The 19,310-nt window shown below is 34.3% G+C and overlaps 1 protein-coding gene across 5 annotated transcripts in view; it reads right to left on the reverse strand.

Moving 5' to 3' along the window:
- The window catches only part of LOC136029215 (kinesin-like protein KIF26B), a 262,695-nt gene that overhangs the window by 54,059 nt on the left and 189,326 nt on the right, over positions 1–19,310 (reverse strand). For all 5 annotated transcript variants that reach the window (XM_065707416.1, XM_065707417.1, XM_065707415.1 and 2 more), the window contains 2 exons: positions 3,738–3,924; positions 2,041–2,253 (listed from right to left, as the gene is read on the reverse strand). In XM_065707416.1, coding sequence (XP_065563488.1) covers positions 2,041–2,253; positions 3,738–3,924 — 400 coding nt within the window. The remainder of the gene's footprint in view (positions 1–2,040; positions 2,254–3,737; positions 3,925–19,310) is intronic.

Genomic DNA, 19,310 nt, shown 5'->3' on the forward strand with positions numbered 1-19,310 from the left:
CTGCAGAAAGAGTTATTCTGTCTTGGGAAAAAAATCTAAAACAAACTTGGTAGGTGAGGGGCCCTAATTTCTTATTATCTGGATATCTACAAGAATCGGGCTGCCATATCTTAATTAAACTTGGAGAATGGTAAGAGCGCGTTAATGGTCAAAGCGTTGCCTATCTTGGACCCGTGCCTGACCCAAGCTCTGTAGAGAAGTAATTCCATTCTTGCCATCAGGGCATCGCCGAACTGGGGAGTCTGATGTAAATAAAGCTTAACAAAAAGAGAAAGCTAGAATCTTACTTGTCCTTTTTGGCGCTCCTTACAAACATGTTTTTCATGATGAAGAAGCGTTGTGGGGTAAATTTTATTCCTCTTGTATGGTCATCTCATGTAAATAAAGCTTAACAAAAAGAGAAAGCTAGAATCTTACTTGTCCTTTTGGCGCTCCTTACAAACATGTTTTTCATGATGAAGAAGCGTTGCGGGGTAAATTTTATTCCTCTTGTATGGTCATCTCAAGAATGTGTCAGGAAAAGTAAAAAAAAAATATATAGCCTTGAAATGCTCTTTTCAGGGTTTTGGAACCCCGCTTCAATTGACCCCCTTCGCCAAAATACGAGAATATCCACTACTCTCCTGTAATAGCCGGTGTGGAACTATGCAATAAAGTGCAGAGATTAATCAACCCTCAAATGAGGCTCCACCTGACGAGGATTTGAAATAATCCAATGACCAAGATGAGACTTGTATATAAAAAAGTATACTTTTCGACCGATTTTAAACATGTAAAATTGGTCTAGCATATATTAGCATTAAAACAAAGGTTGGGGGTCAGAAAAATGGGGGCGTCATGACAGTTCCGGTTCAAGTTCAGTATGTCTGAAAGTCCTGGAACGATGGCTTCAATCTCACATATGTAAAAATACGAAATTTCGTATTTTCACAAGACGTTTCGAAGACGCTCGAATAAGCGATTGCATCACAAGACGCTCGAATAAGCGATTACAGAATATTGGGTAAGGTTAATTAGAATGGAAAATGGTTAAGCGGTATATCATAGTAATACAACAACTACTTGATGTGATGACAATGTATCTGTTTGTTTGGTTTTCCGATTCCTTTGTGTTTTCGAACATATTGAAGTGTTTTTGATTAACATTACACTTCAATGGGTTGGTAGGGAGTATTTTCTCCCTTTCCTCAGATCATATCAATTTGGTTGATATGTATTTTCATACATATTGATATTTAATATCAGATTGATATTATATGTATTTGTAACATCTACTATGTATTTTTTTTTAGTTGTTTTTTTGTACAGCGAATGGTCGTAGAACCTGGGAATAGAGCTCATCCAATCAAAAGTTGGAAGTTATAGCACCTTTTTAAGGGTCAAAAATAATCAAAGGGCAGCCAGCCCCTCTTCTCGCCCTTTTAGCTACGGGGAAAAACCTATATAAATATTTTGAAGTTGCCCATACATAAATAATTTATTTATGTATTTAAGTCCTTCAAAGAACGCAATGAAGGTTGAGCCTTATTTTATTATTATTTTCTTTTTTATACTGATGAGAAGAATTCAAGATACACTTTGTTTTAAGATTGATCTAATCACAGCCTTTAGAGGGGTTTGGTGTGTGGCAACAACGTGGCTAAATGCGACGTTTTTTTATGTTTGATCTGATTATTTATTTTAAGTTTTATTTATTCGTTTACTTTAATCTCTACTAGTTTAAACTTTTATTTCTGTTCGTTCCATGCATAATTTATTCATTCACAGTGATTCCTATTCGTTTTGAGTGTGACTTTTTATTATTTTCAACAACCGTTTTTGTGTTTCAGGTTCTAATATCGCCCTTTACTTTTCTCCAGGAAAACTTTTCTTGGAAAAGCTTATAAAATTTAGTTTCCTGTAAACAGGAATATTTTTAAATAAGAAACACCAAGCATATTCTTCTAAAATTGGGGCATAATTCAATTCATTTTCCTCTTTTGAAAAATAAAATATTACATTCAATAGACTACGGACTAGCGTGTAAGATGAAGATCTTACCTCATGATCAAGATCAGTAAAAAGCCCATCAAATGCAAACATTCTGGGGGCTGCAACGAGCACTCTTCTGTCACTAAGCTCATCTCCTGATTCACTATCATGCAAGTTCACCGTTATATCCTTCAATGTCACTTGCCTTCTTCTTCTATCTAGTTGCATGAACACATTTTTGGTTGTCTCTTCAATACCACTGACTCGCAGCATGACTCTTACCTAGCCAATAGACGAAAAGACTTTGTATCAAGTACCTTGAATTTGCTCCAAGAAAAACAATATATATAAAAAGATGGTCAAGATTCTAAATTAACGAAAGGAAAAAGTAACCATAAATAAGAGTTACCCTATGGAAAAAGGTACTAATAAAGCTAAGTGGGTATATTTACAGTTATATAAACTGACTGAAACTATTTCATGATTTAAAGACATATTTCACGGGGAGAAAAAAACATTGAGGGTGGCTTCAAAATAATGACAGCAAGTGTGATAAACGTAGTTGTAGCAATCGGAGCCTTGAAGACAGACAATGTTGTATTTTCACCAGGCCCAAGCTTGGAGGTGAACTTGGATATCTCCTATCAAAGAGTATTTATTTCTTTATTGTTAAAAAAATAGTATTGCTCAATTTATCGCAACAACTATTGGATTTAGGGTTATACGTAGAGCTAGAAAAGAAAAATGAATATTAGATGCCCCGGGGTTTGGATTTTGTGGCCCCAGACAGGGACACACACAGGAAGGAGCGGCTAGATCTTTTGGACTAGCCAGACTTTCTAACCCTGGATCGACAGGCAAGCCTATCCCTTTCGAAGTTTTAAATATTTGTGAATTTTCAGGCACTTCAAGTTAATAAAATAAAGTTTGTTTTTTATTACTGCTCCTACTCCTCCCAAACCCAAAAGAGTCATTAAAACTTCATTGATAAAATAAAATAACAATAATTTATCTGGCAGAAAAAAAATCTTAAAAATAATCGTTCTTGAAACTATAAATGTAATCAAATAAAAAAGTTTAAATCTAGGAATGATCAAGATAAATACAACGATGATAGAATCAATAGTGATAACACTTAAAACTATGTCAGGCTAAAGTAAAGGGGCGTATGAATGCAAAAATCCAATGAAAACAATTAATCTTTAAAATTATGCCAACCCATTTTTCTTTAGATTAGCTTTTTTATGACTGGCAAAACGAGACACAATAGAAGTACAGGAAACCACTATTCAATTTACGACTGCCCTTAAATAAAAAGTAACTTAGCACCGAGAATAAAAGAATAAATCCAGGAAACTTGGACAAAAGAAAAAGAGCAACCGTTTGTATCCTTTTTCTCGTATTGTACTATTTTAAATGGCGGCGCAGTGGGTAACAAGAAGCGGTTATTTCTCGCTGTCGTAAACATTTCTTGCTATAAAATATATTCAGGGTATAGTCAAAAAAGTAACGAGGAAAATTGTAAGGTAGCTTGAACTACTCTTCAAACTGTGCTAATAAAAGTTAACTAATCAGTATACTAAAAAACAATTGGAAGTACTCCGTTTCAATTTTGATGCCAATCTAAGGTAGAACACTTAAACTAACCTTAACCTTATCATAAAAACAACAACAAGAGTGATAATATGTATAAGAAACAACGTGGAATTCAGAGGACGCAAAGATTTGGACGGCAATAATTTCTGAATCAAACAGAGGTATCTTACCTTTCCAAGGCCTGGATTTTCATTTGTTCCAACTTTTCTTAATAGAGCAGAAGGTGGGGAAGGGGGAGCCCGTTTTAAGACTGAAGCATAGTCCGTTGGAAATGCTTTTGGCGTCTTGCATGCCATGGAATCTGCAGAAACTGCTCGTTTTCTCAAATGCTGGTTTTGACTCAGCTTTTCTGTTGCCCTATAATATAAAAATGTTTATTCAAAATTGCATCGTTTGTGATAAATATTCACAAAACGAATTATGTACCACCAATGCAATCTGTTTAACCAGACTGGAAAAAAATTTAAATTGTTCTGGAGTTATCCATAAATGCACTCAAAGCCATTGTTCAGCTTTGGTCAATAATTTTTACAGGTATTTTCTCACTGAAACTCTTGGACCAAAAAGTGCTTCTGTTAAAGGCTTAATGGTTCCTTTCACTCTTCTGCAAAATATTATAAATATGGAAAAATAATACACGATGCATCAATAAAAATAATAAGTATAAAAATTATAAACTATTTGACTGGCTAACTGTACAGCCATCCAAAGGTAAAAACGCGTATATACATGCAACGTCACTTTTCGAGTTAGATATACCACTTAATTCAGTTGAAAGAAGCGAATCGAATGGTATATACAAGGACGTCCAAATGAAATCCCCTGCAATGACCTTTCTAGCAAAAACAAGTATCTCCAGCATTTTACCCCGTTTGCAAAAGTTGACAATTAGATCGACAATTAGCAGTGTCAGCGAACTTTGGCATGTATTTTCATTGCATAAGTAGAAAAAAAAATACTATCTAAACCCAATTTTAACACCTTTCTCACTCCAATCTTCTGTCTATTGTGGCGCAATGGATGGGAAAAGTGCCGCAAATTTGAAAAACTTTGAAGACGATTTTCTTGGAATAATGAGAAATGTATATACGCGTTTTTATGTTTGGACGGCCGTATTGTTACGATCGGTTTTTTATTTAGCTATGGATATGTAGACACATTTCCACAGCAGCTGGTGCGAAAAAAGTTAGTGAAGAAAAAACAAGCAATTAGGAACTTTTAGTAACATTCTTTCAATTATCCTTAAATTATCTTTCATGAAAATCTAATTTCCCTCTACATCTGAGAAGAACTTCGGAAACTGCGTGAGTTATGCTTATTAAACTATTTCGAAACTTAGCATTATGGTTCTCTCGATTAATTCAAGCTTATCTTAGATTTTCTATGTAAAATATTAGGAATTTTAGAAATCTTGGGAAGAGTCAAGAGAAAACTTTTGACATGGAAAAGTTGTATTTATCATTCATTAAAGTTTGGCAGTAATCTAATATTCTAACACTCACGCGGAAGTTATTGTACTATAAAAATGAGAGATATGGGATGAGAAGGATATAAAGAATGAGAAAGGAAACCTAGCAGGAAACTATGCATAGTTTTCCGAGAAAAACCTAATTAAATTATGTTTGCTGCTGGAAAATATCATATTCTATACAAAACATTCTTAAAGGGGCTCATCTTTGTCTTAACAAGGAAAAAAATTGGTCTTTCAATTTTTAATATAAACAATATAATTGTATTTTTATATCTTTTTATGACTTATAGAAGTACCAAGTTGAAAGGTACCTGAACCCAAAAGATATAATATGATCTATGAATAAGACATTATATTTTGATTAGATACATACAGTTCTTGCCTAGGCCCAAAAAAAGATGGTTTTGGCTTGCTCTTGAGCTAGAGCCTACATTGAGTAAGTCCAAGTAGGGTTTCGAAGTTATTTTGGCGGAGGGCTGCCTGAAGTTGCTTTCATAAGATTTTCGGGTCTTAGAGCCGTAGATCAGATTTTGAGCAAAAAAAGCCGTTGTAACAAGCTTTCGGCAGAAATCTGGTTTCTAATTGGTTAGAAAACGTAAAGTGCTTAAAATGTGCAACGGTACCCTGACCCAACAAACTATTTTGTTGTTGGGTAAACCAATCATTCTGTACGAAAATTCATTAATGAGATGCATCGTTTTGAAATTTATTAAAATGCCAGTACAATATTTTACCATTATGCCGCCTAGCTCCAATTTCCAGATCCTCGGCAATTTTATCCATGGCCTCCACTTTACACCTCCTTAGTTCATATTTTAATGCTTTCTCCGCTTTCTTTACATTCTGTTTGGCCTCTGGCAGATCCGACATCTCCCCTTATCACCTGCTCAACTTTTCAGCAAAAGGGTGGTAATGTTACATCTTGTTTGAAGCAGAATTCCACAAGGATTTTTGATCTGCATTTTTTGGAGGCATAAAGTTGGCCCACAGTCCCTTGAACATCACACCCCTCCCACTGCCAAATGTTTTGCAAAAAGATGAGAATTGTGTTCAGTTTTAACTGAAATCACACGATGATTTTCTTATTCGGTATGATTGGGAGGTCATAGTGGTTGAAGGCCCTTCTACCTAACCTACCCCTCCCATCACAAACATTTATAAGAAAGGTAGCGATGTAGTATTTTGTTTGAGCAAAAATATTACGAGGGTTTTTAACTTTGTCATCAAAGTCACGAATAATGCTATTGGCTCCTTAAACACCACCCCCATTCCCAATTTTTATGCTTTTGGTGGCGGACGAAATTCTGAACCCTATCTATCGTCCACAAATATAGTCTCCAGATTTACGTTCAATTCACAAGAACAGGACTTTAGTCGAGGAGACTTTCCTCAAAAAATGTTATGCCGTTGACACTTCTCATTTACTTACAATCAGACTTCAAACATTAAAATGGGGGGGGGAATTCCCTGAGCTAGGAAATTTTGAAGCATGAAAACTGTTTTTTTTTTTCACTTTGAATAGATAATTTGCGTTTGGTGCCAAGAAAATTGCATAGAAAATTTATGTTTACTATCTCAAAGTAGCGCCTAACCCACACAACCAGTTTTCCGCTAGAACGGTGCTTCACCACTGGAACACAGAGACACTGGTAACAAAAAGGGAAGTTGGCTTAGAATGAATATTGGTTTATAAAAGGCTGTATCACTTGGGCAGCACCTACATAAAATTAAGAGTACAGCGCTCAGTTTTTAGCATTATTTCACTGTATCATTGAGGATACAGTGAAGCATAAGCTTCACAGTAAAATCCAAGTCTTAAGCTACAGAGGTTGATATGTATTTTGGGGTAGCAATCGGTCGTTAAACCATAGCCATTTTTGGTAGTTACGGGTTGACGATTTTTGCTCATTGGTTTACCAGTTATTGGTTTTTAATACGCATTTAAGGATAATTTTTTTTTTTCGTCTTGTATCACGGAGAATGGTTTGTAGGGAAGAATCGTACGATGTGTTAAAAAACAAGAGAGAGGGATCAGATACTATTGTTATGTACATATGCTAATACAGATTTGACGAGATACATATTTGAGGCTAAGAAAATTTATTCATATTTAATAAACAATTTAAACCAAATTGTTTATTAAATAAATCTGAAAAACATTATAGTCTATAAATTTTACGACAAAATAACAAAGCTGTGACTCGTGTACGTTACCGTGAATTGCCGAATGTCTGTCGACGTTCAACTGAATATCCGAAATACCATTTTTTTTCTTGGATTTATTCAGAGTTGCCAGTCAACTTATTCAATTTAATGCAAGGTTTGATGATGACAGGTTAGGTTAGATTAGGTTCGGTTAGCTTAGGTTTCTAATCCATTTCTGATATTTAAAACCAAATTTAACCTCAACTTACCTAATCTACCCACCCTAAACTAACATAATCCAGCCTAACCTAGCTTTAAATTTTACCATCATAGCATGCATAAGACTGAAAAAGCTGAATCGCAAAACTAATTGAACCAAAGCAGAGAAAAAGGAATTTCGGACATTCACCAGTGAATGTCAACATTAACCAAAAATCGGACATCCACGGTAACACATACATGGTGCATTTTTAGAAGTAACAAGATTGAATAGATGTGAGAAAATAGACAATGAAGTAGATTTCAAGCAGAAACAACACATCATGGGAGCGTTTTCAGAAGTATATCATCACTTTTCTCGAAGAAAAACCACCTTTGGAGACAACATTTTAAAAGTTTCGGTGTTGCCAACTCTAGCGACGAATCCATGGTGAAGAAACAAAACCAACATATTTCTTCTTCAATACTTTTGTCGGCGAAGCCGACCAAAAAGTTGCTAAAATACTTAACGCCAAGCAAGTAAAGTAAATTCAGTTTACACTTCATCGAACATCATTTAAAAATTATGAACATAAATCAAACGATGGTCGTCACTTCAGATATGATAATATAGTCAGTAGAAGATAAGGCATTTGTCATCTAAGAGAAAGAAATCGCAATAAAGCCGAATATTGGCATTCTAGTGAAGTAAAACTCCAGCAAATATGACAACTACAATTTGTTCCACTATTGTTCCAATATTAATTAACTTTCACGTCGGTTTGAATGAGGCACATTAGTTAGACGCACGACTAGTGCGGAGATAGCCATCTTGTCTGTCAACATAATAAATGCTTACTAATTACCAAATGAATGGAGCAATATACTGTAAAGTCCTAGCGGATGTCAAGATTAGTGAAGTGCATTTTTTTTTGTCTTTGTCTTGTGTAGCAGTTTCTTTTTATCTTAAGTGAAGCTATTCTACAGTCGCTTGCGCGAAGCAAGATTTGTTTTGTTCACCCCTTTGAATATATATTACATAAAAAAAACTAGTTTTTTTAACTGAAAGTAAGGAGCGACATTAAAACTTAAAACGAACAGAAATTACTCCGTATATGAAATGGGTTGTCCCCTCCGCAATCCCTCGCTCTTTACGCTAAAGCTTTTAATTGTATTAAAAAGCAGAATTGTGGCAAAGAGTCAAACTTTAGCGTAAAGAGCGAGGGATTGCGGAGGGGAAAACCCATTTCATATACGGAGTAATTTCTGTTCGTTTTAAGTTTTAATGTCGCTCCTTACTTTCAGTTAAAAAAACTAGTTTTTTTTATGTAATTTCTGAACGTTTTTGAATTAATGCATGTTTGATTTTGGCTCTCCACACATAAATTATTAAAATGAAATTTGCATATTAATTCCTTTTTTGGCTAAATGGCTTTCTCTTAGTTTTGATTAGACGATTTTGAGAAATAAGGGATGGGAAAGGAGGCCTAGTTGCCATGCAATTTTTCGGTTACATAAAAAGGCAACTATAAATTTTTATTTTTAACGAATTTTTCTATTAGTAAAAAATATACGTAACTTAAGAATTATCTTACGTAACAAACTTTTATATTCTTTAATTTTTATTATGTATATGAGAGGGTTTGTACCCTCGTTAATACCTCGTTCTTTACACTAAATCGCAAGTTTTGTCCAATTCTTTAAGAATGACCCCTGAATCAGAAAGGCCGTAGAATGAATAGTTGAAATTACTAAAAATACTATAGCATAAAGAGCGAGGTATTTATCTCCTCCTAAATACCTCGCTCTTTATGCTAAAGTATTTTTAGAACCCCTCACATGCGTAATAATCTCTGTTCGTTTTAAGTTTCAATGCTACTCTTTACTTTCAATTGAAAAAAAATTTTCCATGTTCACTTTTTCATTGTTTTTTTATAGTAATTTTAGAAAATCCTGCGCCCTTTTCATTGAATTTCTGTTCCCCCATGACACATTTCTCCATGGAAAGATCCTCCCACATAGACCCTCCCTTCAACCCCACCCCAAAAACCAAAAAAAAATCCCCTGAAACCGACTGTACACTTCCCAATAACCATTATTTTATGTAAACACTGGTCGAAGTTTGTAAGTTGCAGCCCCACCCCCAGGGACTTTGGGGGAGTAAGTCATTCCCAAAGACATAGTTATTATGGTTTTTGACTATGCGGAACAAAATGGCTATCTCAAAATTTTTATCTGTTGACTTTGGAGAAAAAATGAGCGTGGGAGGGGGCCTAGGTGCCCTCCAATTTTTTTGGTCACTTAAAAAGGGCACTAGAACTTTTCATTTCCGTTAGAATGAGCCCTCTTGCGACATTCTAGGACCACTTGGTCGACACGATGACCCCTGGAAAAAAAAAAAAAAAAAAAAAAAAAAAAAAAAAAAAAAAAAAAAAAAAAAAAAAAACACGCACCCATGATTTGTCTTCTGGCAAAAAATACAAAATTCCACATTTTTGTAGATAGGAGCTTGAAACTTCTACAGTAGGGTTCTCTGATACGCTGAATCTGATGGTGTCATTTTCGTTAAGATCCTACGACTTTTAGGGGGTGTTTCCCCCTATTTTCCTAAATAAGGCAAATTTTCTCAGGCTCGTAACTTTTGATGGGTAAGACTAAACTTGATGAAACATATATATTTAAAATCAGCATTAAAATGCGATTCTTTTGATGTAGCTATTGATATCAAAATTCAATTTTTTAGAGTTTTGGTTACTATTGAGCCGGATCGCTCCTTACTACAGTTCGTTACCACGAACTGTTTGATATATATATATATATATATATATATATATATATATATATATATATATATATATATATATATATATATATATATATATATATATTATATATACATATATACACATATATATATATGGTACTTGTGTATTATTCAGAACACACTCAATACGTGAGCAGACTAAATTGAATTTTGTCTTTGTGGCTATGAAACCTGATTTTCTCATAAAATGTACCTGCATCGTAGTTTGTTTCACGAAAGAACCTAACTTCACTTATTGAGTGTGAGCTGAATAATACACAAGTACCATATATAATATATATATATATATATATATATATATATATATATATATATATATATATATATATATATATATATATATTATATATACATATATACACATATATATATATATGGTACTTGTGTATTATTCAGAACACACTCAATACGTGAGCAGACTAAATTGAATTTTGTCTTTGTGGCTATGAAACCTGATTTTCTCATAAAATGTACCTGCATCGTAGTTTGTTTCACGAAAGAACCTAACTTCACTTATTGAGTGTGTTCTGAATAATACACAAGTACCATATATAAATATATATATATATATATATATATATATATATATATATATATATATATATATATATATATATATATATATATATATATATATATATATATATATATATATATATTCTTTATGCACGTATACTCTCAGGGTCAATCTAGACACTAGCCCTTTCAAACAAGGCATTTTAAACGTTTACACAGTTGTTTCCATATTTAGCCTACTTTCAAGAATTCTAGTATCCTTACCTACCTTTGGGAGTTTTCTACTAATTATATAATACATATATGTATAATACATATAATTAGATACAGTTATAATTACATAGCAATTCTAATAATATAATTCTACTATTTTTCTTGTCGATTTAATTACTGAAATTCGGTTGTTCCTGTTACCTTTTCTGGTGAATGATTCGTAGGGGGGGGGGAGATTGTCTCTAACTTAAATTACAACTCAGTCATAACAAGTAGACATTCGATTTTATTAAATGTCCAACGTAAAGCTCAGAATAAGCGATCAAAAGAGCCTTTCCTCAGCCTATTACGACCAACTTTTCTATATAATGAAGCCTGGAAGAAAGTGACAGAAAGAAAAGAAAGAACACTGGAGATCCATTGTCTTTACTTGAGTGAACTCTTTTGTTATGACGAAGTAGTTTTAACTTTCCCTGCTCAGTCCTTTTTGGTTAGCCTATTTCTAAACATTCTCACAATTTTTGTGTTCAATAAAAAGCGGTCTTTCAGTTGACTATGGCTTTGCTTTCTAGAATTTGTTTTTCGATTGCACTACTGAAATTTGGATGTTCCAGCGGAGCTCACTGGCGACAGATTTGTAACAGGCGTTTTTTCTATGAAAATGTCAACTTTCATTGTAGATTTATGTAAAAATTCCATTCTTTCTAAATTTCTTGCGGTTTTTACGCTCATTGCTGTAGGATTCGGATCTAAATTGCTTTTCTTATCAATGACCCTTGAAATTGGCCTGTCTTCTGAAGAAACCACCAGTATTGTCACGGGAACCAATAATAGATGAAACGGAAGAACTCTTCCTTTCTTGATTTTTTTCTTTAATGGGCTTCATCGAAGTTTATTCCTGTTCAGCAGTGATAAATTGAATGCTAAGTTGAAAAAGGATGGAATTTGAAGAATCCAAAAATCAATGAGTTTTCTTGGATTTTTCTTTCTCGTTCTTCTTTTCGATTAAAAATATTGTATAATCTGACTTGATTAAAGACTGATATTAAATTCGAAAAGAAGTTCTACTCATGCTTTTTCGAGCCCACAAACCCTAATTCTTTCCCCAAAAGGTCCAGATAAAAGATAAAATAAAGAGCTGTATTACTTTTCTTCTCATCAATGTTTTATTGCTCCAAGCGCGTCTCAATGCGCATCGAAAATATTTTTTAATCTATTTCACCCCGTCCAACGTAATCTGTATTTTTTATACCTAGTTTGTTACTTGATAAATTTGTTACAATAGAACATGAGCAGGTGAAAGGTTCCCTTCACACACAAATTTTCTCCACAATATCAAGATTTTTACCTTTTTGTATGCGTTCTTCACTACCTTAGTTTTAATGTCTTTGGTTTTATTTTCATTCAATCATTCCAAATTTGGCAAAAAAAAGAAATTCGGTGAATGTTTTAATGGATAACTCTTTCTTCACTTTTGTTGAAGTCTTAAAAGAAAAATCATTAGTTTATAAACACATTTATTTAATCAAATCATTTCTAAAAGCCTCATTTGAAGTTTTGTTTATGCTCAGCAGTGATAGCTTGCAAAAGGATGAAATCATAAAAAAAAAATGCATAAATAGTACATAAGCAGATTGGTTAAAGCCGTATATCTCTTGATAAGATATATTTATGAAAAATTAGTCAATAAAATATACACGAACCCAAGAAATAAGCAAAGAGCAATCTTTGAAACTACGGTTTATGTTCTCTTCTAAAAAAACACCACAACTTCCATCCACTTTTGTCGCATACTTTTTCTTTAATATACTCTCTATGCTAAAAAAGCGTTTCCATATAATTAAAGAATTCCTGAATTTTCCGAAAGAAGAATAGATCCCAAGGAAGATATGCTTCTTCTCCGAGACAAGGCTAACTTCAGGCTGATTAGCTGGAATCTTTCATAAGATTTTAGTTATGACAAAGAAAAAGAAAGTTCCATCTCTATTTAATGAGATTGATCTAATGAAAAAAGTAAGGGGAAGTTCAACTTATCAGCGTCCAAATAGTCCAACTCGCCAGACTTAGCCATATTTAGCTTTGAGTTACTTCTAATTTATGGAATCTCCAATTGAATCTTTAAGGCAATGACACCTTTCGGTTAGAGGAAAAGGCAAATTTTAATATTAGATGCATTTGAACATAATCACTTACAATCTTTTCACGCCTTAGCTAATGGGGAAGGCCAGATGAAAATATTCCAGTTACGGTTTGTAACTGGGATTTCATTTTGCTTTACAATAAACATATACTTGTTTATTGTTTTTTATGAACTACGACAATTTCTCAATTAAACTTATTTTTACAAGAACGCCCATCAGCAACGTCATTCGTAGGGTCAGTGGGGACATTTCACCCTCTGGCATTCAAATTTATGATAATTGCTGAACTTTGTCAATGTAACACGGCAGCAACAAGGTTACGAGCAATGTTTAAACTAGCTATTTTGTATTATTTTGTCGTAGGAACGCGTCTTATTGAGAAACTTCGAGCTGAATTTTGAACAATTATTCTGGCAACAAAGCTCACTTCCCATCTCTAAAATTTCTGTAACATCGAGTTTATCACAAAAATTAATTTGACATAGGCTTTAAACTTAGCAAATCCAACAAACCAGCCATAATTCCTTATGCAGCCGCTAATATATGTAGCTTTTTGCAAACGCAGATAAATATGTATAGTTCTGAATACTTGACATCAGCTTATTATCTCTAAGGATTTCAAGTTCCACAAATATCAGCATCCTCCCATAAATTTATAACTGAAATTACTCCTTCTACTGCTGAACTCTACGTAAAATCTTGACAAATAAATTTCGTAAAGTTCTATCTTAATTTTCGAACGTCTGGCTTTGCACGATGCTGCTGCTACTCTATTTTAACAGAGAGCACTACAAAAAATGAAACCCTTGAACTTTTGCATTAAGACGGGGAAAGCAGTTTCCAATTAAAAAAGTTAGATCTTTCCAAGGCTTAAAACACTTCAGGAAAAAAAAATGGAACTGCTTATTTATGTGACTGTAACAACACTTTAAAGAAGAAAATACTTTACTTTGTCTCTAGGCAACCATCTTACCTCTTTGAATCTTTTTAGTGTTATTATTACTCCTTAGAACACTAAGAAGCGTTAACTTGGAATTTATTTTTCCTTTTTGTTATTAACTCATATCCTAAGCTGATTAATGTAGAGAAAAAAATGGGAATCCTTTTATTACTGATCTTTTGTATTGCTTTATTTTTTTTACTTCAAAAGCACCAATCAAACAGTTCTTAGTAACGAACTGTAAGTAAGGAGCAACGCTGCTAAATAGTAACGGAAACTCTAAAAGACAGAATTTTGATACCAACAGGTGAAACAATGGAATCGGCTTACGCTGATTCCAAATATATAAGATTCATTATGTTTAGTGTTGCCCATCAAAGACTAGGAGCCTGAGAAAATTTGTTTAATTCTCGAAAAAAGGGAAGGAATAACTCCCAAAAGTTTAAGAATGAAGAAAAAGTCAATTTATAAGTCTAAAAGTCAATTTAGAGCCGGAGTCGTTTTTTAAGAATTAGAAAAAATTTAAAGTTTAGCGCAAAGAACGAAGTGTTGAGGAAGGGGCAACTCCTCTCGTATACGTAATACTTTCTGTTCATTTTAAGTTTTAATTTTGTTCCATACTTTCAGTTGAAAAAACCTGTTTTATTTTATTTAATTTCAGATCGTTTTTTAAATTACGCCAGGAAATCTGGCTTCACCTTCGCGGAAAAATACCTTTCTCACGGAAATATCGTCTGGAAAATTCAATCCTCGTGAAAATTTATCCTGGTTAATTACCCTTAACACCGCCACGCGTAAAATTGAGTCAGTAAAGAGAAACCAAGACATAGTAGCAATTCTGGTAAATTCTCAAATATACAATTTCCCCTGAAAAGATCACCCCCTGGAAAACTCCCTCTCCATGAAAAATTCTCCCAATGAAAGTCCCCCCAGCAAAACTTTGCCCCCCCCCTCCCCAGCCGAAAAACATATGCATACTTCCCAAAATACTAATACTATACAAATACTACACGTAAACACTGGACAATTTTATAACATAAAGACCTTTCCCCAGGGGCTGTGGGGATTCATATTATCTCCAAAGACATAGTTATTAGGTCTTCCACTTATGCCGAACAAAATAGCAATCTCAGAATTTTGATCAAACGATTTTTGGAAAAAAGTGGCGTGGGAGGGGCTTCTAATTTTTTTGGTAGCTTAAAAAGGGCACTAGAACTTTTCATATCCATTAGAATGAGCCCTCTCCCAATGGTCTAGGCCCACTGGGTCGATACGATCACCCCAGGAAAAAAAACAAATCCGTGATCTTTTTTTCTGGCAAAAATGACAAAATTCCACATTTTTGCAGATAGGGACTTGAAAACTCTAAAGCAGGGTTTTCTGATACGCTGAATTTGATGGTGTGATTTCCTTAATGATCCTATGTATTTTAGTGGGTATTTCCCCTCTTTTCAAAAATAAGGCAAATTTTCTCTTGTTCGTAACCGTTGATGGATATAATTAAACTTAATAAAACTTGTATATTCAAAATAAGCAAAAAATCCAGTTCTTTCGATATATCTATTGGTATCAAAATTTGAACCGGGTCGCTCCTTACTTACAGTCTTTTACCAAAACTGTTTTGAAATTAGGAATTCTGTATTTTTGCCAGAAAAAAAGATAATACATTTTTTTGGCTGCGGGGCTGAATTTTGTGCTGGAGGGATTTTCACGGGAAATTTTACACCGGGGGATTTGCCAGAATTCCTATACAACATTCTTTTTATTTGCATTACTCTTTTTGGCGACTCAGTTTTACGGATGGAGATGTTAAGGGTAATTGTCTGGATTAAATCTTCACTAGGATTGAATTATCTAGAGCAGTGGTACCCAACCGATTTTGGGCCGCACCACCTAGGCATTTCTAAAATCTTGATATCGTCTCGTGAAATTTAAATTTGTGTATTCCAAATGTTAATTGCATTCACCTGAAGGAAGCTTATAAGGACATTAATTTGGTATAAGTACCGCCCACGACCGGGGTCCTAACACTTGGTACCTTTTTTCGGGTTGTCCGATATTCATACTTTATACTAGTTAAAAAATATTGTCTGAATTCAACGACCTTTATACAATGTATGCCATAGCAATACTATTCTGTATCATTTTTACTCTTTAAGTGCATATGAATGTGACGTTATTCGCATTAAAAATGTTTTTATTTTTAGAATTAAGGCTCTAAAATATAGTCATTGGATAAATCCGCGTCCTGCCCATGACCCACCAAATTATCCCCATGCCCCATCGGTGGGGGCATGTGTCCCACGTCGGGAATCACGGCTCAAGAGGATCTTTCCCTGGGAGGGGGATTTTTCCATGGAGGTGGAGTCGGATTTCCAGGGATCGTTTAAAACACGATCAGAAATTAAATTTTAAAACACAATTTTTTCAACTGAAAGTAAGGAGCAGTATTTAAGGTGTTGATGAGGGGGCAGCCCCCTATAGGCATAATCATTTTTGTTCGTTTTAAGTTTAACGCTGTTCATTAATTTCAATTGAAAAAACTAGTCTTTTTTATTTGATTTTCAAATAGTTAAACATTTTACTATCAGTTTTTCTGCACTGGGCCTTTAATTCTTCGGCATTTACAATAAATAAACAAAATTTTGTTCGGATACTTTTCGGTCAGAGCTTAAAATGTAATTTTTTCATGACCAACATTCATGATATCTTGTCTCTTAGAAAGTAGTTTTATTAAACTCAAAGAAAATAAAGTATTCAAAGCTAAGATATGACCTAAAATAATGGCAGTACTTAGATGATTGTGAAGCTACAACTGAAACACTACGACACCTTTATTCTTTAGCAAAAGATAACCACAATATTGGTCAAATTTGGGTTTATTTACGATGGACATAAACTACCAAACAGACATATTTAGTTGATTTCCATCATAAAGAAAGCTCTTGTAAGGGACATTTCAACTTCGAGCACAAAACCAAGCCTTCCAACCGTGGTCATCAGCATAACAAAACTCTTAGGTATTAGCATTTCAAAAGACAAACTTGAAACCACATTATGTATGGTAAGTTCATATATTTTTATTTATCCGATACCCTCCTAGATGGTTATTCAAGAAAAAATTACAGTTCTTTTTCTTATTAGCCAAATCGTCAAAAAAGGGGATACAGTTGCTCCAGTGAAGATGTTACATTCATGGGGACTTTATCTGGATAATATGGAAAGAGGTGGAATTCACAATTGTTACTTCGTAGGTAGCGCATCCCGTTTTCGCTGTTGGTTTCGTAAAGTTTCTGATTAAATGGCTATTTTCCTCTATTTACATAGCAAAACAATAATGTGCTTTTCCTTGCAGCGTTTCCTTTTTTGGGAAGTTTTTTTCTCGGTATGTTGCCCTTTCCATAAATATGGTCCATGCGGCTTCAGTAGTCAACCTACAGTAGCATTGTCCTATCTTAGTAGTCAAAGATCGTGTCAGACGACATGTATAAAACAAAGAAAAAAATACACTGAAAAAAAGCAGAGGAAATACAATTTGCCCCCTCCCCCAAACTTCTTAGTATCCTAACCCCAAAAAGGAAACATTGTGAAAGGTCCAACTTGCTTCCAGGGCCGTGAGACAGAACATACGCATGCTTACCAGAATAGGTAAGAACTTCCTCATCTAAATGAAGCCTGCTGACAGCACAGAATCTCTACTACTAATAGTAACTTGTCGTTAAGGTAAAAAAACACATACTCTCTTGTGAGTATCTGAATACCAAGTGAATCTAGCAAGGTTGTAGTCATGGTTTTTTTTAGGGGGAAGGGGGTATTTTTCGAGAAGGTTGCAAAAAAATTAAAAACGTATCAAAAATTTGTTTATATACATTTGTGTTATGTTTTTACATGTCAAAAAAAATTGGAAGATGGGAGGCTTTCGACACCATACCCCCCTCCCTGGATTCACACCTGGACTCTAATCATATTGTATCTGGGAAAACTGTTACCTGTATTTGTTCTATAGGCATAGGATCACATCGTAGTTTTCAGATTGGCTAATGGCGATAAGTGTTACGGACACTTGGAAATTATCAAGCAGTTCGTGGTAACGAACTGTAAGTAAGGAACTACTCGGCTCAATAGTAACCAAAACTCTAAAATTACGTAAAAAACGTAATTTTAATATAAACAGATCCATCAAAAGAATCAGTTTATTATGCTGATTCCAAATATACAAGTTTCAGCAAGTTTACTATTACCCCTTGAAATATTGTCTGATTTTTGAAATAGGGGGGGAAAGCACCTCCTAAAATTATGGGAATCTTAATGAAAATGATACTATCAAATTCAGTGTGCTAGAGAACCATAATGTAGAAGCTTCAAGCTCCTATCTGGAGGTGATAGTTATGAAATTCGCCCATTGTTTACGTATAGTATTTGTTATTAGGAAGTAAACATAATTTTGTTTCTGGGGGGTGTGCTTGGGGTGGATTTCTATAGGAAGAATCTTCCTTCGGGGGGAGGGAATTGTTGGAGGGATATAACAGAACTGCTATACGAAATTCTTTTTAATTACCCTACATTCTCTTAGCCAAATTTTTCATGTGGAGATGTTCCGGGGGAATTATCCAGGGGTTTTTTCCGGCGTATTTTGATTTCCGGGAATTAATTTCAACAGAAGGGGGCATTTCTAGATTAAAGTCTTATTCAAATGAAAGAATGCTAAGGAAATATTTCGGGCTGAGTCGTCCGCAAGCAATTTTACAGAGAGGAGGGATTCTCAGCGAGGAAGGAATTGTATGGAGGGAACTTGACAGGGAGGGGGTGCACTTTACGTTGAATAAAATCTCCACGAAGGAGTTTTCGGTAAGGTGAAGGGGTACATTTCATAGAGGGCGAGCCAGATTATCGACGTTATTTGAAAAACGAACAGGAATTATTCAATATATGAAGGGTTGCCCCATCCTCAATACCTTGCTCATTACGCTAGAGTTCGACTGTTTGTCCCAATTTCTTAGGAGCATCTACTGAAACACTGGAGCCGTTTAATTAGAATAGATAGCTTTTTTAAAAGTGCTGACAGCTTTAGAGCAATGAGTAAGGTATTGAGGAGGGGGCAACGCTTCATATACGGAATAAATCTGGAAAAATTAGCATACAATTTTCTCTTTTAATTTTTTCATGTGCGGTGTGCCAAATTCGAACCTGCATTAGTTGAAAAACGTTCAGAAATTAAATAAAAAATAAGTTTTCTTTTAACTGAAAGTAAAGAGCGACATTAAAACTTAAACCAAACAGAAATTATTCCGTATA

Source organism: Artemia franciscana, chromosome 7 (assembly GCF_032884065.1).
Source record: "Artemia franciscana chromosome 7, ASM3288406v1, whole genome shotgun sequence".
Lineage (NCBI taxonomy): Eukaryota > Metazoa > Arthropoda > Branchiopoda > Anostraca > Artemiidae > Artemia > Artemia franciscana.